Raw genomic sequence first — 21,942 nt, forward strand, 5'->3', positions numbered from 1 at the left:
TATGAAAGATCAGAAAATCTGAAGTAATACCCAAGTTCCCTATATACCTTCAGTTGCTGGAACACAACCATTAAAGTAACAAACTGACATGGAGGGAAAAAAAAAAAAAAAAAAAAAAAAAAAAAAAAAAAAAAAGGAAGTCAAAATAAACTTCCTGGAAATATAAATCATCCAGTAAAATCTATTTTACTTTATAGAGAAATCTCAGGATAGGGTAAGAAGGAAAAAAAAAATCATAAGGGCACAGTCCTACACTTGAATACATTATAATGTATGCATATAGGCTTTTCATTATTATTATTATCATCATTTTTAAAATAAATGTTACTATTCTCTTGCATTTGTATTGGTAGAGAGAAAATAGCATGCTGGGGGAGCAGGATGGCAAAATGAAATTTAAAAAAAAAAAAAAAAAAAAGCTTTATTCCCTTATTTTAATTAACTTCATTTGTATTTAAAAGAATAATAATAACAACACATGGTAAAATGAAAACTAAACATGAAACATTTATGTAGGTGTAATTCTAGTACACAATATGAAGGTTTTATAATGCAGAATCCTACCCTTCATACAGCTGTTCCATCAATCACATTAGTCTTTTGGGTTGCAGCACACTCCACTTATACCTGATACTTAATGGCAATTTTCAGTTGTAATTATCAAGCCTGTGAGCAATCTATGCCTGCAGCATGAAAATATTAATATTCATTGCTCATACTATGAGCCTTGAACAAATAAACAGACAGAACAAATATGCGCAAGTAACCAGAATACTTATCCTTGTTAGGATTGTGTTTGTCCACCCAAATCAGTTGCAGTTCTAGCCTCTTCTATTTATTGCCACCAAAGCACACAAAAAGAGGAATTTTCTCTCTAAGAATCTTATTAAAGCATTCACACAAAATGAGTAATTTTCATGTTAGTAATCATGCTACCTCTCTCCCTAGCTTTTATTTTAAACAATAATTTTTCAAATACTTTTGCTAAAGGTAATCAGTATTCTTGCAGACAACCACGGTAATAAGGAAAAATAAATTCAAGGTTAGCAAATAGGTCAAGTGAAAAAAAAAGGTAGAGCCAGTGACGTCAATCCAGATTTATTCAGATTTAAGATAATGGTGTGAATGTAGAAAAACATAACTATATATAACAATAATGAACTTCTCCAGCTGATGAAGCATTTTAACTAGTTCACAAAGCCTGATAATCAATCTCTATGCTTATCTCAGACTTGGCATGCATCAAACAGGACTTTCCTCCCATTTTTAGCAAATGCCAGTATGACATATGTACAGCCATGCTGGGTTAGATCCAACATTCTTCTTCTTTGAAAGGACAAAACCAGAGAAGGGTGCAAGAGCAGGACAAGCACATGTGGTGCTTCCCCACAGTAATCCAAACAAGCTGGACTACTTACTCCTTACAGACTCCCTGAAACATGCTTTCTTCTCGTGCAGTACTGTCATCATGTTTTGGCACATTTCACAGTAATACAAGGGGTTACATCAACCTTCCTCAGGATCTCTTGACTAGTATTTCTATAATACGCTTCTGTCAACATTCCTGATTTCAGTTTTCAACTTCAAATTAGTTTTAAAGGATCCCTCAGGGTTTCCATCATGCCCTACTCTCTAGGAGTTATACTCCTGCTGTCCTGCATTTCCTGGAAACTGACTGCAGCTCTAACCACAAGAAATCTGAGTGACTTGACAGTTCCTTTCAATTTTACAGACCTGAGTATTTCATGTAAAATACTACTTCATCTTTAGTTTTAATTAACAGCATTAACATTCCTGTAAAATTTTATGACACTTGATTATAAGGCATATGTTACAAGTAGGTTTCAAGTTCTGTCTCAAAACACAGGAAGTATTATCAAAGGCATTGAGTACTGTTTTTCCCAAAAGCACTTTCCCACTTTTTTTCTTCTCAAAAGTCTTAAGACAGCAAAGAATAAGGAAGTTATATGTTCTAGGCTTTTTCTATAAGGAAGGGAAGGGAAGGTGTCAATTAGTGTTTAATTTGCACAAATCAGTTTAAAAACCCTGGCTAATTACCATATTATTTTACAACCTAATTAACGTTAAAAAGGAGGCAGCATCCTTACCTTTTTTCTGAAATACATTCCCACCTCCTTCATCTCTAATTACACTAACGCCCTCAGTTATATTAAGTCTACTCTGAACTGTTTACTTCTCTGCGAAAAAGCTTGAGAAACATTCACTTCAGCAGTGTTCCCATCTAACAGTATCAGTTCTCAGAAATTTTGCCAGATAATGGCCAGTTTAGCTCATAGCTTTGGTAGCAATAGTGAAAAATCATGCATATACCAGCTGATTAAGAGAAAGAATTCTGCTTTATTTAAACCAGCAATAACTTTTCTTAATTAAGGTAATGTTGAACTGGAATCTCTCCATATTGCCCCCTTTCCTTGCTTGCTGGCTGTATTACAGCTTATTTTCTGGCAGTTTCTTGCACTTTTCATACTGTAAGTACTGGAGACAGTAGGAATTTTGGTTTAGCATATCAACTAAATTGGGTGACTAATTAAAGTTGCACTGAGTTTAATTTTAAGTGTATTACAAAATTTATTAAATTTGAAGTGTTCACAGTACAGATATAATATAATGTATCTGTTAAAAGTGCAACTGCAACTGGATCTGACTGTGCTGCACCATCTATCTTTGGAACTGCTGGTTTAGAGCATAACACAAACTGCTCCACATAGGCCCTAGTTCTCAACAGTGAACTTTCTGAACCTTCATTAATATTCTGTTGGGAATTTTTTCACGAAACCAGTTTTAGTGAAATGCCTCTTTCTTAAAAATAATCTCTTTTTCAGTATATTTTAACAAAGACTTTACTTTTGGCTAAAGATTCTTTCTCCAGAGAAGACGAAAGATGAAACGTTTTGCCAGAGTGCACAGGCACCCCTAGCAAGATCAGCAGCTATTCAGCTGGTAGATCTGCCAGTCATCCACATCTGATATACCCACTTGCATGCCACAGCTATTGAGGACTGAGCTAATCTGCCTCTTGGCAATGAAAGAGTAAGCTTCAAAAGACCTGGACAAATAATTGTTCTATTTGTCGGGTTCTTGGCAGTCATCAGCAATGCAAAGTTCAGGTTTAAGTCAAAGCGATCTACTACACGAGGGAATTGTGTTCAGGTGTATACCCTGACACCAGCTATTGCTTGCTCTCTAGCAAATCCATCTGTGTAAACTGGGCAGAAGCAAAACCTCCAAAGAAATGTAACTCCAGAACCTCAGTTTTGTCCTAGAACAGAAGAAAACATCCTTCTCTCATCAGCCTTAATGTTTTGTGTGATGAGAGAGCTTTACAGTGACCTCTTTCTAGTTTGCTAATTTCTTTTTTAATAGGAAAAAAGACGTTGTCTGCCAGCTACCCTTAAAATTTGCCTTGTAGATCAAATTCTGCAAACACAACCAATATTTGTTAAGCTCTGTCTGGAAAAAGGAAAAAAGTTATTTAAATTATTGCTCTCTGTGAAGGAAAGATCACAGTTATTTGTTCTTTTGGGCTGCCAAAACATAAAAATGCATCACTTATAATCGAAGGCACCATATGTTAGCTTTTGCTCATCTAGTGGCTAGCTGAGAGAAAGGTGGACAAAAGTGGAGTGGAGCAGGGACTTAAAGGTCACACAGAGGAAGCTAAGTCATCACAGTGGAGGCTGGGACTCAAGAACGTAAAACAGTATTTCTTAGAAACTTAATTGTTCTCCTTTTCTCAGAAAAACAAACATTAAATCTGTTTTCTTCTGCTCTATCCTTGCATGTAATTATGCTCCTGCTTCTAACTAACCTGGTATCACATCCTCACAGTCTTTTCTTGTGTCCCCACCTTCTGTCATTTTCACTCCTTTTCCTGTATACATATATATATACACACACACACACATACACACATTACTTCCCTCCGTTATACTTTAGCAAGATTTATTCCTCCCCACGTTCAGAATATCTGATTAAATTCCCTCCTGTCCTCCAGCAGCTGGCCAGAGGAGTGATAGAGAACTTGAGTGCATCAAAGGCTCTATGAGAAATGGCCCATTACCAAATCACAGCCTTGACAAACAAGATCTGTACCTATAGTTAGAGTTTTAATTTTAAAATTGGGAAGAGCTATGTATTTTTCTTAACTTCCTTCTTGGGAACTGTTGGTCTTTCCTTGCTTTACCTCTAGAAATTTAGCCCATCTAGCCTAGAAAATGTCTCATAAATTTAAGTCAGTGTAGCAAAAATCATCAGTTATTAAAAGCAGGATCTTACTAAAGTGCTTTAAACAAACTTTACTAATAAGGAACTCAAAAATGGGCTTACCGCTTTATGGAAACTCCCACCACTCACTGTGGAATACTGCACCTAAATGTAACTGCAGTAGATCTTAACGTGCATTTTTATGCAATTATAGTGCAGATTTAATAAAGTGATATTACAGTTCAGATACATGCACACATACACACCCTTTTTTCCCACTAATTTTAGCAATTACTTTAAATATTATCTGTAGTCACAAACATAAAAAGCTTGGTCACAGCGGTACACATAGCAGTGAAGGCAAAGTTGTTTATTAGCAAGTGAGATCATTTTCATTAGAAGTTAAATAATAGTAAATGAAAGACTTCACATCTTATATCTCCTCCTATTCCACAAAAAACTATGATGCCTTAATTATTGCTTGCACATATACTTAATTTCCCTAATTGTATTAAATTATATTCTTCACATTGATGAAGCATAAAGCGTTAAAAATGAGCTGCCCTTGTCTTTCTACCTCACACATTAATGGAGCAGTTCAGCACTATCAAACCATTATACTCAAAGCAAGCATATATTCATTCAGAGTAGGCATCAGACAAACTACCCAAATATCTTCAGAAATAAAATAACAATACACAGGAAAAAAAAAGTTTTCACACTTTTGTTTCCATAATTTGGTCAGTGCTGCTTGTTCTCTCTGTCTGGAAGAACCAAGAGTACCACATGTACAAAGATCTTATGTAATTAAAATTTTAACATGCATTCAAATGTAAACACACCCACTATATCATGTGAATATACAAGTATGAGCATTTTCAGATATTTTTACTACCATCACCCGACAAAGATTGAGCTATATATTGTTTTAAATAAAAATATTATAGTATTTGTTTCTTTCCATCAGAGAAAAAAAAAAAAAAAAAGAATATTGTTTAAAATCTATTCCTGCAATAAATACACATATATACTGCATAATAATACTGTAAAATCCCTTTCAACTTACTGTCAATGTATCAATCCAAGAATAAAGTAAAAGAAAATAATCTGTTTTTAAGAGCAAGTGTTCATTTTCATATCCTTACTCCAACTCCCGAAAGAGATTAACTGGACAGTACAAATCTCACAGAAAATATTAGTACAGCAGAACTGGTGCCATCCAACAGAAGATCAGAAGCAGCCAGTTATGCAGAACCCTCTCTTCTTGATAAGAATACCTCTCCACTATCTATGTTGCCCTCGTACTCTCCAGGTCTAGGGAGAAGCAACGTGGCAAACAATGTAAAAAACAACAGACCTTACACATCTCTTCAACTTTCATGAAGAACCCTTTGCCAGACTTAACAGATTGCTGTTGATAGTTGCACACAAGTAAGCAGCCCTCAGCAAGTACATATGCTCAATTCACTGCAACACAGGAATGATACCACTGCTGTAACCACAACCAGGAAAAGCTCAGTTTCTTTCTTCTCTGGTGCTTAGGATCTCAGGACTTGCAAGGAACAGAGATTTTCAAAAGAAATTCCATTCATTTTAAAAGTGTATTTATCTATCAAGTCATGAATACTTGTATTTTCCAGGAATAGGACAATGAGAGTATTTCCACGTGAAGCCAAATATTAAATCAGATCAAAGTATTTCTGGATCAAAAGTTTTCACTAAAACAAAAAATACAGTGTAATACTTGTGTATCACATCTGATGCTATGGGTCTTAAAGCAGCTCCAATCACAGCACAACTTCGGGACAAGAACTGAAGTATCCAACAAGTGTAGTTGGCAGGTTATAAAATAAAAATATAAAAAGCACTACAAGTTCCTGGGACAGACAGCTTCATCTGCACTAAGGAGGCTCTTGGAGCTGTTTGTTAAAGCATATACAACTCTACCCAACACTGCAGATGTCAACATCAATAGCGAATTAATAAGATATAAAGCTGAGAAAGATCTTTTTTTTTTTTTTTTTCTTTACATGTTTGTACATCCATTGGTTTTTAAGGAGTTGTTTCCATCAGCTTCTACGCTCATGAGATGTGGATGCTGCCACTGGAGTCCAGGCAGGGCCATTAGGGTTAATGAATTAAGCTTTTAATTAAGCTTTCTTACACATATCATTGTGTATGACTATACAATTAAATTTTCCTCTTTCTCTTCATCCAAAAAAATAGAACTACCATCAGAAAGCAAATAAATTCACTACCACCATTAACTCAGTGGCAATCAGCCTTTGAAAAAAATTTATTACATCCTTTCACATGTGCTTCTTAATAGTGCTGTAGTAAAAGCAGGTCATGAAAAGACACCAAGAAAGTTTCTGTGCAGTGATTAGTACCAGTTAAAGTGGTTAGGAAAAAAAAAAAAAAAAGATGTGAAAATCAATTGGACTGTGAAGAAAGGGGAAGTAATGGAAGGGACATTAAACCTTATATTTATATCATATACTTTGTAATTGCATAGAAGCTGGCAATTCAATTATTGTATTGACTTTTGCTATTTGACTATACTGCTGAAGGTAGCAGGCAGATGATGCAATTAATGCAGTAGTACAAGTTTCCACATGTGTATCGTAAAGTTCCCAAATCCATGAGGGTGACTGGATCGTGTGTTTCCACCAAACCATGTTTGCAATCCTTACATACCATTGAAATCTCACATTTATGTCTGTAGAGTAATAAAACTAAGTTACTTTATCAACAATAACATCCTTCAAAAGGCAGCTAATATTTTACATGTGAAAGTGCACAAGTAATTAATCTTACACATTTTAACTTATTTTTGTCTTCCCTCTGATTTTCCTGAGTGAATAGCTCCCTAACCTATCTTGATGGAATCAATTCCCTCACTACATGTTAAAAAGCAGATTAAAAATTATAATTTGTAAAGATCTATAATGATTTTAATTTAAATTAAAAAGCATTCAACATCCATTCTATTGCCTTAGTATTAATTTCTCTTACTAAACTGAAATTCAACAAGACTTCGTGAAATAACTGGTTTAAGGCATACAAATTGTTTTCTGGAAGCTTCTTCTTTGTACAACATCATCCACTCAGTCTACTCAAGACAGACACAAACAAATATTTCTCCAGACAAGACTTGGTAGGTTGCCCCTTACCTCCAACTCTCAGAAACAGCATCTCATGGTTGTTGGAACTACTGTTGAACACAAAAGCAGGGATAGCCAAAGAACTCTAGGGATGTGTCAGAGCTGTCTTATATATCTCCCTGCAATTGCATTGGTGTATCTGCTTTTTGTCTGTGCCTACTTCCTGCTCCTGACGCTACAAGGCATGCCATAAAGTGGAGACTCTAGCCTGGGGTTTGTTGCCCTAGAGGGTCTTTTCTATTTCCTTGAGTTTGATGCCACAGTCCAGCCACTGCAGGCATGGGGCTCTCTGTGTTTTCCATCTGGGATGCAGAAAGAAACCAACAATCCCATTTTTCAGCTCAGCCTCCGGAGCTGAAGCCTGAGACGACTGTCCAGAGACATGTACGTATTCCCATTTATCCTCCTAGCATAAGAGGCTTTATCCTCTCTCAAATGTCTGCAATTGCAACAAAGCCTATCCTTCCCTTCAGTGTTCATCTGCATAGGATTAAAGGAAACTGAAAGAAATTAGTTATTAAAAGTTTTTAATAAAATAGTAGAGAAATTGCTGTAAAGGAATGGCAGCAGTGGCAGCACATGTCAGGTTCAAGAGACCACGTCATTTTTGCACAACAGAATTAATACATCCCATCAGCATTTAAGTCAGTTGATACATTAGTCTCAGTAGTTCCAAACATTATATAAATATGGTATTTAATGATTATTTGTACTGGCAAGGAATCCTCACTGCCTTTCTGCACGTTAGTAAGCATACTATCCATTTTCATGGAATATTAATTTACGGATAATTCATTTCTTATGCGAAGCTGAAATAAGATTTAATGAACTTTCATTACTCAAGTTGCACATTTTCCTAAAGATGAAAAATGCCACGTACAATACATTTTCCTGCATGTGAATAAGCCTATTAATATAGATTTCTGAACAAAATATTTCTACTCAGCAGTTTTTGTCTTCCTGGGAGCAGGAAGGAGAAATGAGTGGAACAGAGACTTCCCCTCACTCCCCCACATCTCTGGAAAGGAATTGAGTCATATTTGTTAATACTTTGGTTTCAAAGCTCTTCTTAGCACATAAACACAATCACCTTCTAACAAATGTTTATTAAAGCTTATCTGCGAGCAGTTATACCTTTTTTTTCTTCCTGTATTCTTCCTTTACTTTGATAGGAAACTATAACATAGTATGCTGCTTCGATTACTTCCTAACTTGGAAGTATCACAAACTGTTGTCAGTTTGACATCATGTTTGCCACTTTTAACAATCTCTCTCTGAAGAAGCCCATGCTAGGAGTTAAATGTACTCAACATATTAAAAGTCACACCAATCTCCTGTCGTTCTTAAATACAAATTCTTTTTCTTTGCCACAATACTTAAGCAACAGTAAAATTAGCATTTAGATGTACAAAAAGCTGATCTACGTTCTCAGTCCAGTATTTGAATCTCAACTTCATGCTGCTGCATGTTTGCTATTGCAGTTTTAATAAAGCAAGTATCAGAATGCTGTTTCTCTTCTATATGGCACATTTGAAAAGGATGAAGAAGGAAGGTTACCTTGCAACGTGGCGTATGTTCCCAGTAAACATCTCATTACAGCAAGTTATTATATGTGTCTCAGGGAAAATTTATTTTCTTTTTTGGAAACTCAGACACCAATTTTTAAATTTTTAAATTTTCTTGTATTATTATAAAAAAAAATCTAAAATTAACATTTCTCTCTTTAAAAAAGTGTTGGACAGGTATACCTTTCAGTTATATTTCCTGAATTTCCCCATTAAAATGGTAAGGTAGGAGAAAGTATTAATTTCAGCTTGTACTGCTGGGCTATCATTACGATCTTTCAAAATGGGACCCCTGGGATTCAGATTCTCAGGGGAAATTAATTTTCTCCAAAACTTTGCTTTATTCAGAAGCTGCCAAGAGAACTCTGTTGCTTTTTCTTGTACTCCTCAGACAATTATGACAAAATCTGGAACAATTTTAAATATACTTCAAATCTGATCACTCAATGACTAGGGTGTGTATGAAAACTTTTCATTTATCTGATCAACTTTCCTATCTGGCTATAGCCTGAATTAGACAATGTAAATGCGTTAGAGCTTTGTTGCATTACACAAATCCAATACTTTAAAGAGTAGGGGAAAAAAAAAAAAGAAAGACAATTTGTCATTTCAAATTATCATTAAGGATAGGTTTCCAAGTGGAACTATTTTGTATATGTGAGGCAATGTGATATAGCCATCGCTTTTTACTTTACTGAAACAACTCTGCTAACTCTGAAATGCAGAGACAAGGCTATGGTTATAGAATGATCAGATAGTCTTGCAAAAAGCCATCATGGCTCTCTGAAAATGAAACTTTTAACCAGTTCTCTTGCTCTGCAGAACATTTACGTGTTTCATAGCACAGAATAATAGCTTTTCTTGACAACTTTATCATTATTAGACTATGTAGTCAATCACATCATTGTCCCACTGTGCAAAGCTCTGTTAACTTGGCTGATCACAGCAGGGAAATATGCAAGATGTGGAAATGGGATTTCTCTGCTCCACAGTAGCCAGAGCTGATGCCCTACAGCACACTGTGTTCTGTAACAGGAACATCAGATACTCTGAGATGGGATAATCATATCTCACCCACAAGTCTGTGCGTTCTCCCACTGTGCCACCAAACCTTCCTCCTTCATCCAGCACTGCAATAGTCCTTCAAATTACAACTCAATAGGACTAAAGCATTAGTATTTTCCAAATATTTACAAGCTGTAAGCAGCAGACAAGCAGCAGGCTCTCTGCCTTTCAGAGCTTTGCGCACTGACCAGCAGGAACAGGGAAGGACGCCTTGGGCATCCAAACAACTTCATCCGACATGAATTTCACCCTCCAAATTCTTCCAAGTTGTTTAACTGGCACAGAAATTATGCATAACCCTCAGAACTTGGACTAAGATCACATAATAGAAACAGCAGTTACCACTTTTTTTTTCTTGAAATAGATAACATGCCACATGAAACTCTGCCATCATTGCTTTACACATTTCAGAACTCTTCTACAAAAAAGTTGTCTTTCTTGAAAAGCTGTAATTAGGCAGTCAAGAGAAAAGCATAAGAAATTCCAGTATGCCACCACAATTTTCTCAAGACACCGATAGCTAACTTCCTACCAGAAGCTGGCTATACATCCTATGTACATGCAGGAGAAAAACCTGCTTTGAAATCATGAATACTCAGCAGAAACTAGAAACAATTTATCTAAATTGTAAAATTCCTAATTTCCAGCAGCTTAATTTCTGCTTTGGATCTAAGATACCATTCAGAAAATTATGTCATAAAACTTTGTTTTGGTTTTCTAATCAGCAAGTATGATTCTGCAAATAGATAGATAAAGCCTGATCTTGTGAAATATCCAGCTTAAGTTGCCTTTGACTGTGGAAACAGCTAGAACATACAGCTTCTCTGAGATGCTGATCTCCTTCACTGCTCATAAAAACGTAATAGTGAACATAAATTTGCTATTACTTCGTTATTCATGATTTTTGTGAACCCATCCCATAAGAAAAGAATAAACTATGCTAAAAAGATCTAGAAGTAGAACGATATCTTAGAAATTCAGTTTTGTAATCTGCTTTCCTTTTCCTCTCTAAAGTCTAAATCATAAGTAACAATTAAATAAAACTCAGAAAGATTTTGTAAACAGATGGCAACCGAAAAGAAAAATCCTTACCTTGAAGCATCAAAGCTGTCATAGGATCCAACTGTGTAGTGTCTAAACAGTTTCTTTGTTCTATCTGTTCGTGTTTCTGCATAAAAAAGGGGAGCATTTAATAGTACTCCTATACTTTTTAATCAAACATTGCTTTCATTAGCAATTTCAAAGTTGATTTTCTGCTATATGTCAATAAAGAAAACTTACAATGAATTAAAATGGTCTCTAGGAGTTTTGAAGAAATTTTGACATTTGAGTTGAAACATTCTTTTACCATATCATATGCATCAAGTTAATAAATCTCTGTATATAATGTAACATATTAGTTCTAAGTTTGAATGTTCCAACTCCATTCTCAGAGGTAAAAGCATTCTTGGACTAAGAAGCAAAATAAAAGAAAAAAGAAATAAAACAAAAGAATCAATTCAGTTTGGAAAGGTTTAAGAAGTAGCAAAAAATATATATGCAAATGAGTTTTTTGTTTGTTTGTTTAAATATACACATGCAACACATAAAATGAAAGTATATTCAGCCATTGTATTACCCAGATAGAGAAGAATGAAGGGGTAAAAGTGCCCACACTGATTTCCATCAATCAAATAAATAGCGCTATAAGATTTGTACTAGTATTATACAGCAAAAGCAAACAATCTAACAAACTGTGGGACAAAGGATTAAGGAAAATAGAAAGAAACTGTATTTTGAAAACAGGATGATCAAAAGAATATGATACAACAACACATCCATCAAGAAAAGCCATTTAAAACTTGATATCCATCCTTTTCTTAAGAAAAACAAGACAAAAACAAACAAAACCCCACAAAGAACAAAGCCACACATTCCACTGAAACAGATCCCATATCCAGTGGCTGCAATTTTAAATCAATCTATTACGACCATGAAATTTATGTTAACAAGTATTTCTACAGTCAGATTGGCCAATATCAATACTGGTTCAGTACAGGTCTAAAACTGTAGTTTAGAACAGTATTTATAGAATGGCAGATAAAAGAGCTAAACATATATCTTTCTCAAAAGATGTTCTCCTATTTTTTGAATGGGTATCTTGAAAAGCACCAGTCAAGCGTATGTCAAAGACACAGATGCTACTCCAGTATTTGATTTATTCTTCTTTTTCAGCAAATATCATAACCTAAAAGGTATACACTGAGAGACTATTACAAAATGCATATATAAATTACACCTTCAGGGAAGAACAAAAAATATTGTACAGGCAGTAGATAAATTTTTTGTGATATTCTTCTTCAGACAGGAAAACATGTAACAAATTTACTACCAATAGCAGCATTCATATAGAATAAAACTTTAAAAAAGAGAGCAAAGAATGAATATTCTTTGGAAGCTTTACGATTATCATTCCAAAAGCGTCAATTTTCTGAACCTTACTCTGCCTTTGTAACAGGAATCACACAGTCACTGCGGTTGGAAAAGACCCAAGATCACCAAGTCCAATCACCAACCCATCCCCACCGTGCCCACTGACCATTTCCCTCAGTGCCACATCTGCCTATTTCTTACACTATCTTGGCAGCCTGCTCCAACACTTGAAAGCAAAATTTGCCTGGAAATCGTGACAAGTTTTCATGACATTGAAAATTGGATGTTTCCATACTGAACACTGCTTCTTCTGCACATGTATAACCGGTTACTTCACTGAACAGCTGAGATGTCTCTTTTTTCCCACTACAATTAAAAAAGCGTATATATATATCTTCCTCATTTATCTTATCAGAAAGGAAGTGTCCTCATCTGCTTTGAAGACTTAAACATTTCAGGAATATTATTTAATCATGAGCAGAATATTTCCTCCATGTTATGTATCAATGTAAATTCTGAAAAGTTAGCAGATACTTAAGATACTTCAGAACAACCAATTCTAGATGTAGTAAATCCACAGCATTTGTATAGAACAGCCTTATAGATATTTAGGGCATTTATTTTTTTCCTTAGAAATGTTTAGTATGTCCCCTTTGTCTTTTTCTTTATCATCTATGGGAAGACAGTTATGCAGAAACATGTTTTTCAAGGAAGGAAAAAGTCTTACATAAATACAGGTTGGTTCTCAAATGCCATCAAAGTATTAGCCTAACAGACATCAAAATCACATTGAAAATTTCCTGATTTAGCTTGCAACCATGAAATTCGCATCTGTATGACCCAGGAATTTTTGACTGGAGGACTTTCTGGCTCAGTCCAAACAAATTTTCTTAGTTCTCTAAGCCAGTCAAAGCCTTTGAGGTACACCATATCTATGTCACAACTTCGTGGATATTAAACATTACTCTGAGATATAGTGCTGTCAGATGACCAAGTGCTGGCCTTCAGGTAAAAAAAAAAAACACCAAAACATCAAAGCAGGATGGCAGGCTTTAAACACAGTCAAGGAGCACAGTGCAGAAGAAAGCACTGGGGGACAGAGTTTGGGAAAACAAAGTTGACAAAAAAGCTTCTTTCCTTACTTTAATCAGTACAGCTGACTCTTAACTAGACTGTGGGACTTCAATATATCCCCAGCTGGAGACATAAATACAAGTACACGCTCAATACAGAGGAATTATGGCTGAAAATACACATGCAGTTTGCAGCTGGCTGACAGAGTAAGGAAGTTACTTCTTCATACTGGTGCAATAATTTCCAAGATAGAAGAGGGGCTGTACTACAAGTCTAACAATAAAAAAAATAATCTTGTGTAGATCAGCCAGCATCCTTCCTACTGGATGGTCAAAGAGGGAGAAAATCCCAATTACAGCATTAATTCTATCAGATAGTCTTGTTTATGCACATTCAGCCCCTTCATCATTCATTTCCAAGCAGCATTGTCTGCCAAAGACACCTTACTTTTATCCCAGACTCCAACTCCTACTGCCCTTACCCCCTGCCTTTCTGGAACAGCCAAAAAGGAGCCACCTGGTGCCTGTCTAGGTACAACAACAGTTCCACCAGGCAGCTCATCAGCTGAAGGGCTGCAGAACACCACACTGTCTTTCACAGGGTAAGAGCGAGAAGTGTAGGGAGCAACAGCAGTACCCAAGGCTACATGGCAGCTGCTCAAAGAGATTTGTCTTTGAAATAGCTCAGTGTAGGATTGTATCTCTCAACATGCTGTAGGGGGTTCTGTGAATTGCATAGGTCACACCTTCATTGCTAAATTTACAAGGTTAGCTTCAGAAGTCAAATTCTTGCTGTGACATAAAGAAAAAAGACGTGCATAAAGCCTGCTCCCCACCAAGAGATATTATTTTTCACATAATCCAAAAAATCAGATTATTATCAGGAGACATGATCAGAAGCCACATAGAAGAACACTGGATTCCTTTCACTGTTTACCACTGGCCTGTTTTCAGAAGTTGACTAAAAGTAGTTAAAAGAACAAGGTTTTCTAAAGAATTTTTTGAAGCACTTCACACCACTGCTTGAGCCTTGTGGAACCAGATGTTTCTTCTGCAGCAACTGTTTTCTACAAGCTATTTCAGCGCTATTAGCAAATACAAATTTTGTGTGAGAGTGGGAGGAAAGGCAAGACACTGTAAGGCAGATAGCTTCGTTCAGCTACTCAGTAATGCCATGCCAGCACTCTTCAGCTGAGGCTAGTATCTGCTCCTTGTCACTCCTGCTCCTCTACTTTCCCCACCTCTTTGTAATTGCATTCACAGGGATTATTTGGGAACCTATTAGCTTCACAAATCCATGAACTCAAGGCTAAGTGGCATGTTTTCCAAGTTGCTGTGTAAACCCTATAGTTCTTTAATTAACCTCTTTCCCTAAACCCTGACTCCGATTCCAGTCTGTCTTATTATGCAGCATAAATGCAGATGATACCTATAAGGGAAAAGAATTGGGAATTTGTCATCATAATGAACAGGATAATGAAAAAAAGAAAAAAGAAAAAAAAGGTACTTAGAGAGTCCTTTCTCTAATCTGACCAAGCAATAAAAGGTACTGATATGTAACTGTAATAAATTTCTGAATTCAAGCCAGAATTGTGCAGTAAATAGGTGCTATAACACTAAAAGGTTATTTCCAGGTTCCAGTGGATTTTCATGCATTCCTACATTCCTTCAGCTTTTTACCTTTTAACCAGAGTACTTTGCAGCAATTTTGGCCCATCCAAGGCTAGTAACCCTACCTATCGCCGTTGCTGGAGTCCTTTAAGGAAACCTTTACGGATTTCTTTTTAAACTTGCTTACAGACAGATGAGAAAGAATAGCAATAAAATAAAAGACAAGGTCTAGAAAAACATTATTTACTAGTATTAATAATCTTGTATCATTATTGAGATGAACATGTCTCACCACAGCCAAAAGTAATTGCATGAAATTGGATCAGACCAAAAGTCATTCCAGGAGACAGAACAAAACATCTGTGTTTGCAAGATTGCTCTAGCTTTGTTTCCTTTGACAGAAAAAAAAAGAAAAAAAAAAAGAGGAACATTGATCATTCAAGATTTTCTACACTTCTTGAGAAATCTCCATTTTACTAGAGTAACTCCAGTACTATTTTTTCTATTATCTTCAGTCAGCTAGAAGACTTTCACAGTACAGGCCTTCGCTGTGCTAAAGCAACAGGACATACCTGGGCATCAAGCACTGGAACAGGGTCGCAGCTAACAACTCTGTCCTCAAAATAATGCACTGATGTTCACAGACTAAAGACCACTTTATGCAAAAGCAAGGCTTCCTCTACAGCTACAGAAAATATCTTCCATAGGTGCATATCAGCATAAACCTCTCTATTTTCTGCTACAAAAAGAAACAAAAAAGTCAGTAAACCACCTAAGAGACTTTATTTGCCTCAATTAATAAGCAATCTAGGAGCAACAAGAGCCCCACTACAAAGAGCCATAGAGAGGAAAAAAGTAACGTGGCCAGTTTTTTCTTGGTCTATTTATCACTGAAGCCAATGAAGTTGCAGCAAACATAAGCACTTTGCACTGTGTATTAGTGGCAACACGAAGAATAAACAACTAGCCTTTTCTTTATAACAATGCTTTAGTGTTGTGGAGATCTCAGTAATAGAGCGATTCAAATCCTGCCATTCTCAATATAATTTATAGGGTCAAATAAGGGTGATCACTATGAAGATGAAGCAATAAGATATATCCTCCTTCTCTTCTTCCACTTCAGGAGTAGTAATGGCTTTCCTGAACTGAGAAATACATCTGTGACTTCACTGCAACTTCCCTGTGTAAGCCTCGGAACTGACCATAGGGCTCCAGCAGTGCCTACAGACAGCATAATGAAAAGCTGAAAATCACTGCCATGGAAGGGAAGACATAATTCACACAGACAGATAACTCCTTTCTTGCTCTGTTTCTTCAATGATTAGCAAATAACTATTGTAAGTATGTTATGACAGACAACTCAAACACCACAGTGGTGCTATTATTTGCAGTAAATTGCTTACATACTCAATATTGTTCAGTAGAGTAGTAAACTAGGTAAAAATCCCAAAGAAACTACCTTCATTTCTTGTACTTTTCCCTGCTGCTCTTCGCAGGGCATCTCGGAGACTGTGTTTCCTAGGAAACTGCATGGGGCTGCTCTGCCAGGGGGTTCGTATCAGCCTGCTTACCAGCACTGTGGGAAGGGTTTGAAGTGATCCACACGAGCACAGGCCAGGCAGAGGAAATGAAAGTGCCACTGCTTCCTTTGGATGTGGTATCAGAGAGAAATATCATAAAGGGATCATGAAAGGTACAGGCAGGACATACTGCTATTCCAATCAAGACATTTATTATGCTAGCAGAATTTAAGAAATAGTTTTCAATAAGAAATGGTTTTCAATCCAAGTAATAAAAAAAGTTCAAAAATGAGAGTCCAAGTCCTTGATTTTGTTGTTCTGCTGGCCAAAGTAAATCCAATAGCTTGGCACCATCGTAAAAAAGAAAGCTTTTTCCCCAGCAACAACTCTGAGAGATGTTTCATTACCGCCATAGATAGCTGGAGATGCTCTCTGCCGAAACAAGGTCAGAAACAGCACTCTGCATGAGTCTGATAGAATGCAATACCCAGCAGAGGCAGGAGGCAAAGGCTTGCACTGTGTACCCTCTTATACTTCCTGGGGAAAAACTGCTTTTGCAGCTATTTATGTTGAGGGTTAGGCCAAAATTTATCCAAAGCTGAGAAAAGTGGTCTAAAATTCTTTGTTACTGCCAGGTACACAGACAATATGTAAGGTTAATAGACAATTTACAACAAGAGCCTTTCCTAGAACTGTTCCAATAGTATCATAAAAATACATTGACCCTGCAGAGAAAAAAAAAAAAAAGAAAAAAAGGAAGAAGTATATGGAATTGAAAATATCACTATGTAGAACATTTACGTTTCAGTCACAACAAAGCATTTATGTTGCATTCAAAGTATTTGCAATACAAAATGCTAAATGATGCCAAATTACCTCTATATTAGAGGAAGCCAAATGCAAAATACGTAGCATGTTTTTTAGCTCAAAAAATGCTAATTTAGGGTGGACATCGTCCTAAAACCTTGTCTCAACCTATGCTTTTTGCCATTTCTTAAGAAAACTCAGCATGCCATTATATCACAACCCTTTGCTGTTGTGGGAAAAATAATACTGGATGATGTGCTGGCCAAAATAATGCCATTTTACATGACCAGATTAATCAAAGACATATCCTACAATTTAACTACTCCTGTACTTCAGCAAAAGGCCACCAATTATAAACAGCACCCTCAGCGTTGCTGTAAGTCACAGCATAACTAAAGCTTTGTAATACAGAATGTATTAAAACATGTATTAAGGAAATAAACACCACATTTAGGAAGACAAAAGAGTTTTGCAAAGAAGTTACCCTATTCCTTCCATTCTGTGCCTTGTAACTTCTACAGATTTAACTCATTGCAAGTTCAGTATGCTTTTTGCTTTCAAGTAACAAGGGATTTTCTTGAAAAGAGACACATTATGAACTTTGATCTAGAAAATAACTGGATAATAAAGAAAAGTTCATGTGTTGTTAAAGTTCATCACAGTTCATGGGATATTCTCAGCCATTTTTTTCTTTCAGATGAAACCAAGAAACAGCAAATCTTATCTGGTATTTGAAGTTATAAAATTTGAGTGCAACAGCAAATCAGATTGTTGCAATACCAACAGATGCTCCTGTTTGGTTCTTTTTTGGAATGGATCTTACAGAGCTAACTACAAGGAATCAGGATTCTTGTAACAAGGTCACAAAATTACAGAATTGTAGGGGCTGGAAGGGACCGATGGAAGTCACCTAGTCCAAAACCTATGCTAAAGCAGTTCACTAGAATAGGCTACAGAGGAAAACATCCAGGTCACCAGTTAAATACAATATTCTCTTGCTGAAGCTTAAATCTGAATGGGAACATGGCTTCATTTGCTTATATCTGCATCATAAGAAGAAGCAAAGTTAAACGTATGTTAAAATTGAGGCTAGTTTAATGAGCTATATTTGTTTTGCCTTTTTTTTTCCCCCCCATTTTTTATTACTGCCATAAGTAGAAACACAGGTAGACTGACCTTCTCTCTGCTTTTTTTTTTGTTTGTTTGTTTTTTTTTACAGAACAGGCAGAGCAGACAGAACATGTTCTTCCTCCATTTGCAGAATATATGCAAAATGTGGTAGTGATCTCTAGATATGCTCTCCTGGCGCTTTCTTCAGGCCTTCAGTACCTCTGCCCCCAGTTTATGACCCATCTGCAATAGAACAGTTAATCAGCCTCCAGATGCTGGAAGGTAGCTGTGTCCATGGTCCCAGTTGAAACAGACGGTTAAATTGCTTGATGTCTGGAACAGACACAGACATAGGTCTGGGTGATGTCACTGGAGGGAACAAATTGAGAGGAATTTTCCTCTTTTTCTAAAAGATTTACAAGGCTTTTCAGACTTCATTGCTTGTAAAGAGATGGATGTTGACCTGGGCCAGAGAGACTTCAAAGACTCTAGCAACCAACCAGGGAATTGATTAGTTAGAATGTATTTAGATCATTGCTGGAACATGTCATTTTTTACAAAATCGTGTCCAAAATGAAGCAACTTAAATGCATTTTGCTTATCCCTCTATTGCACATTCAAAATATGTAGAGTATACTTTATAAAAAACAGTTATTATTGTCAATTCCAAAGTGCCTACAAACATGTAAGAAGGCAACTTGTTTTTCCAGTTTAGACAGAACATAGGAATCTTGATCTGTTGCAAATGGTTACTTGTCCTGAAGGTCAGGATGGTTTGTTCAGCTACAAAGCTGAGGTGTATTGTAATGTCCCAATTCTTTAGAACTAATCTGTAGTACAGAAGTTTGAAATCATCACACTATTTCATATTTTCCTTCTCCTCTGAAAATATTTATGTGAGTTACCTTAGCGTTGTGAGAAAAAGCAGCAGCATAATCTAAAAGGGCAGGAATCACTTGAAATTTAGTTGTTAGCTCTACAGTGGGATTCTATTCTTCACAATTTGTGAATGTGAAATTTTGCAGTCCCCATCTTCCAGTGCTCCTGAACACACTTTATCTTACGCAAACACTAAGTCTTCGTATTTTACACATTTTAGGTCAAGAATATGTATCTTTGAGCAGCAGGGGCTACTACTGCAAATAGAGAAAGCAGGCTTAGAGGTGTTAACAAAGTAAAGACTTTGCAGAATTCAGTGCTAATATACTAGCATATTGTTCAGTCTACCTCCGTTTCTACTTACTGCCCTAAAACAAAAAAGAAATTTAAAAAAAGGGCAAACAAAAATCAACCCTGCACATATGTGGGGAAGAAGCCTTCTTTTTCTCCACACTCAACCTAAAATAAAACTAAAAAACGGAGAACTAAAAATACTTAGAGTAAAAAAAAGTAAATATTCTAACAAACAAACAACTAACATTTCAGAACTCAATATCTGTCTCATTCATTAACTAAATGCTCCGTTTCTCAGTTCCCACTACATTCTAAACAGACAGCAGAATTTACTTCCCAAGATGAAGTTCTGCAGCTTTAAGCTAAGGCACAGCTATGTGAAACTGGATCAGAACAGTCACCAGCTAGGAAGGTGCCAGGCACATCTCCGTCGCACATTTCCTACAAACATTCAAAAAGTGACATTAATTGACACTCCCCCTGTTCAGCATATCTTCAAGTGTCACAGAACAACAGCAATCATGATCACAACCAAACCATCCTAACAGCCCTCTAGTTTTGGTTACTTCTCCCTATTGTAGAGCCAAATTTGGTATTTACTGTCAGCCAAGAAACAACATCACAATATCATTTTATCAATCATTTTCACACAGTTACAAATTTGCCAGAAGACCGTGAATTGTAAATGGTGGTTTTTAGTATTGTTTCAGAGCGGTGGGTAACTTCTAGCAACTTTATCTGAAATCTAGAAAGATCTCATTACAAGTTTGTGAAGGAACTCTCTATTGGTTGTGTGGCAGAAACTGTGCTCTACTCTACAGCACACAAAGTATTTTTACCTGAGATGTATTTACAGTCACACAAGATAACCAACCGCTTTGAAGAAGGTCATCCTACACCCTAAGGTGGAAAGAACAGATGGAGATCTATTTGGGTTTGTGTAAGGAAAAACACAGCCCTGAAAAGCCATTTTTCTACTCAATTTTAAACATTATTAATCTTCAATTACAGCAAGTTTCAACAAGAGTTACTGTGGACTTTTTCCCCACCCATCAGTGGTGATACAAGTATTTGCACTCAACTACCATCCTTACAGAAGCCTTGAAGCCTAAAGCCTTTACTGGTTACCTATTCAGGATTAACAACCTGTCAAATTCTCACACTTGAATAATGGATAACATTCTGAATACATAAGAAGCAGTCATCTGTGTAAGGGAGACATGCAAGAAGTTCAGAGCACCTCCCAGCCATTTTCACAGTAACACTCCCAGAGGTGTTGTGGTTTCAAACCCATCAGTATGATAGCTTTGCAGCCAGCTAGCAATCCCAGCTTGAAGCAGGCCTCATCTTCCTACCATCAAACAGGTTGTAGAGTGCTCTGGGAGGTCACTGGGGATACTGGGAGCAAGTTTTTCACACTTCTGCTAGATTAGACCTCCAAAACAAGTCATTTTATCAGTTCAGAAGAATACTCTTTACCTTTCGTTTAACAATGAGTGCTTTATTTTCTTCCATTCCCCTCTCCTTCAAACCTCTTGCAGTATTTTAGACTTCAATAAAAACGTCCCACAAGATAACATTTTCACTTTGTCCTTTCTTCTCATAGTTTTCCCAATTCTCACCCAATCTGGTCACCCTAACATCAGAACAGCATGGTGCGACAAGTACTTAAAAGATTATAAAATGAAGATGACCTAAGTAACAAAATAACACTAAATAATAAGCAATGAAAAGCCAAAATTTTATCTTCATTCAGTGTCCCTTTTTTTCCCCCTCTCCTCTGATTGCGCACATGTGCCTTCCAGCCTCAATTCCACTGCAGTGAAAGTGTGCCATTACCAAAACCCAAAAGAAACGCAAAGAAATACTCAGCAACTTTTACTGCAAGTGCCTCAGAATAACTTATAATTTAACATTATGATTTCAGTCAGCGTGAACAAATAGCTCAAATTAGCAGAGCAGAATGTTGCTAAGCAATGTTGTACGGGAGTTTACACAGGACTGTGGAGGGGAAAATTGGGTGGAGCAAGGAGATGCAGAGGCACTTGCAGTTCCTTAATCTGGAGGAAGAACTCCTTCCTCGCCTCGCTCCTGAACATGTACAAAACGCAAAGGTTCTGCAGCAGCAAATTACGTAGGAGCACCAGGTTGCTTTTAAGGGTGATGGAGAACAGAACATTATGTACCGAACTGTGAAGCACCATCAGGATATAGAGAC

The 21,942-nt window shown here is 36.5% G+C and overlaps 1 protein-coding gene across 1 annotated transcript in view; it reads right to left on the reverse strand.

Moving 5' to 3' along the window:
• The window catches only part of SHANK2 (SH3 and multiple ankyrin repeat domains 2), a 372,036-nt gene that overhangs the window by 137,241 nt on the left and 212,853 nt on the right, over nucleotides 1-21,942 (reverse strand). Inside the window, exon 21 of the mRNA XM_048949837.1 lies at nucleotides 11,111-11,186. Within this exon, the coding sequence (XP_048805794.1) occupies nucleotides 11,111-11,186 (76 nt within the window). The remainder of the gene's footprint in view (nucleotides 1-11,110; nucleotides 11,187-21,942) is intronic.

Source organism: Lagopus muta, chromosome 6 (genome assembly GCF_023343835.1).
Source record: "Lagopus muta isolate bLagMut1 chromosome 6, bLagMut1 primary, whole genome shotgun sequence".
Lineage (NCBI taxonomy): Eukaryota > Metazoa > Chordata > Aves > Galliformes > Phasianidae > Lagopus > Lagopus muta.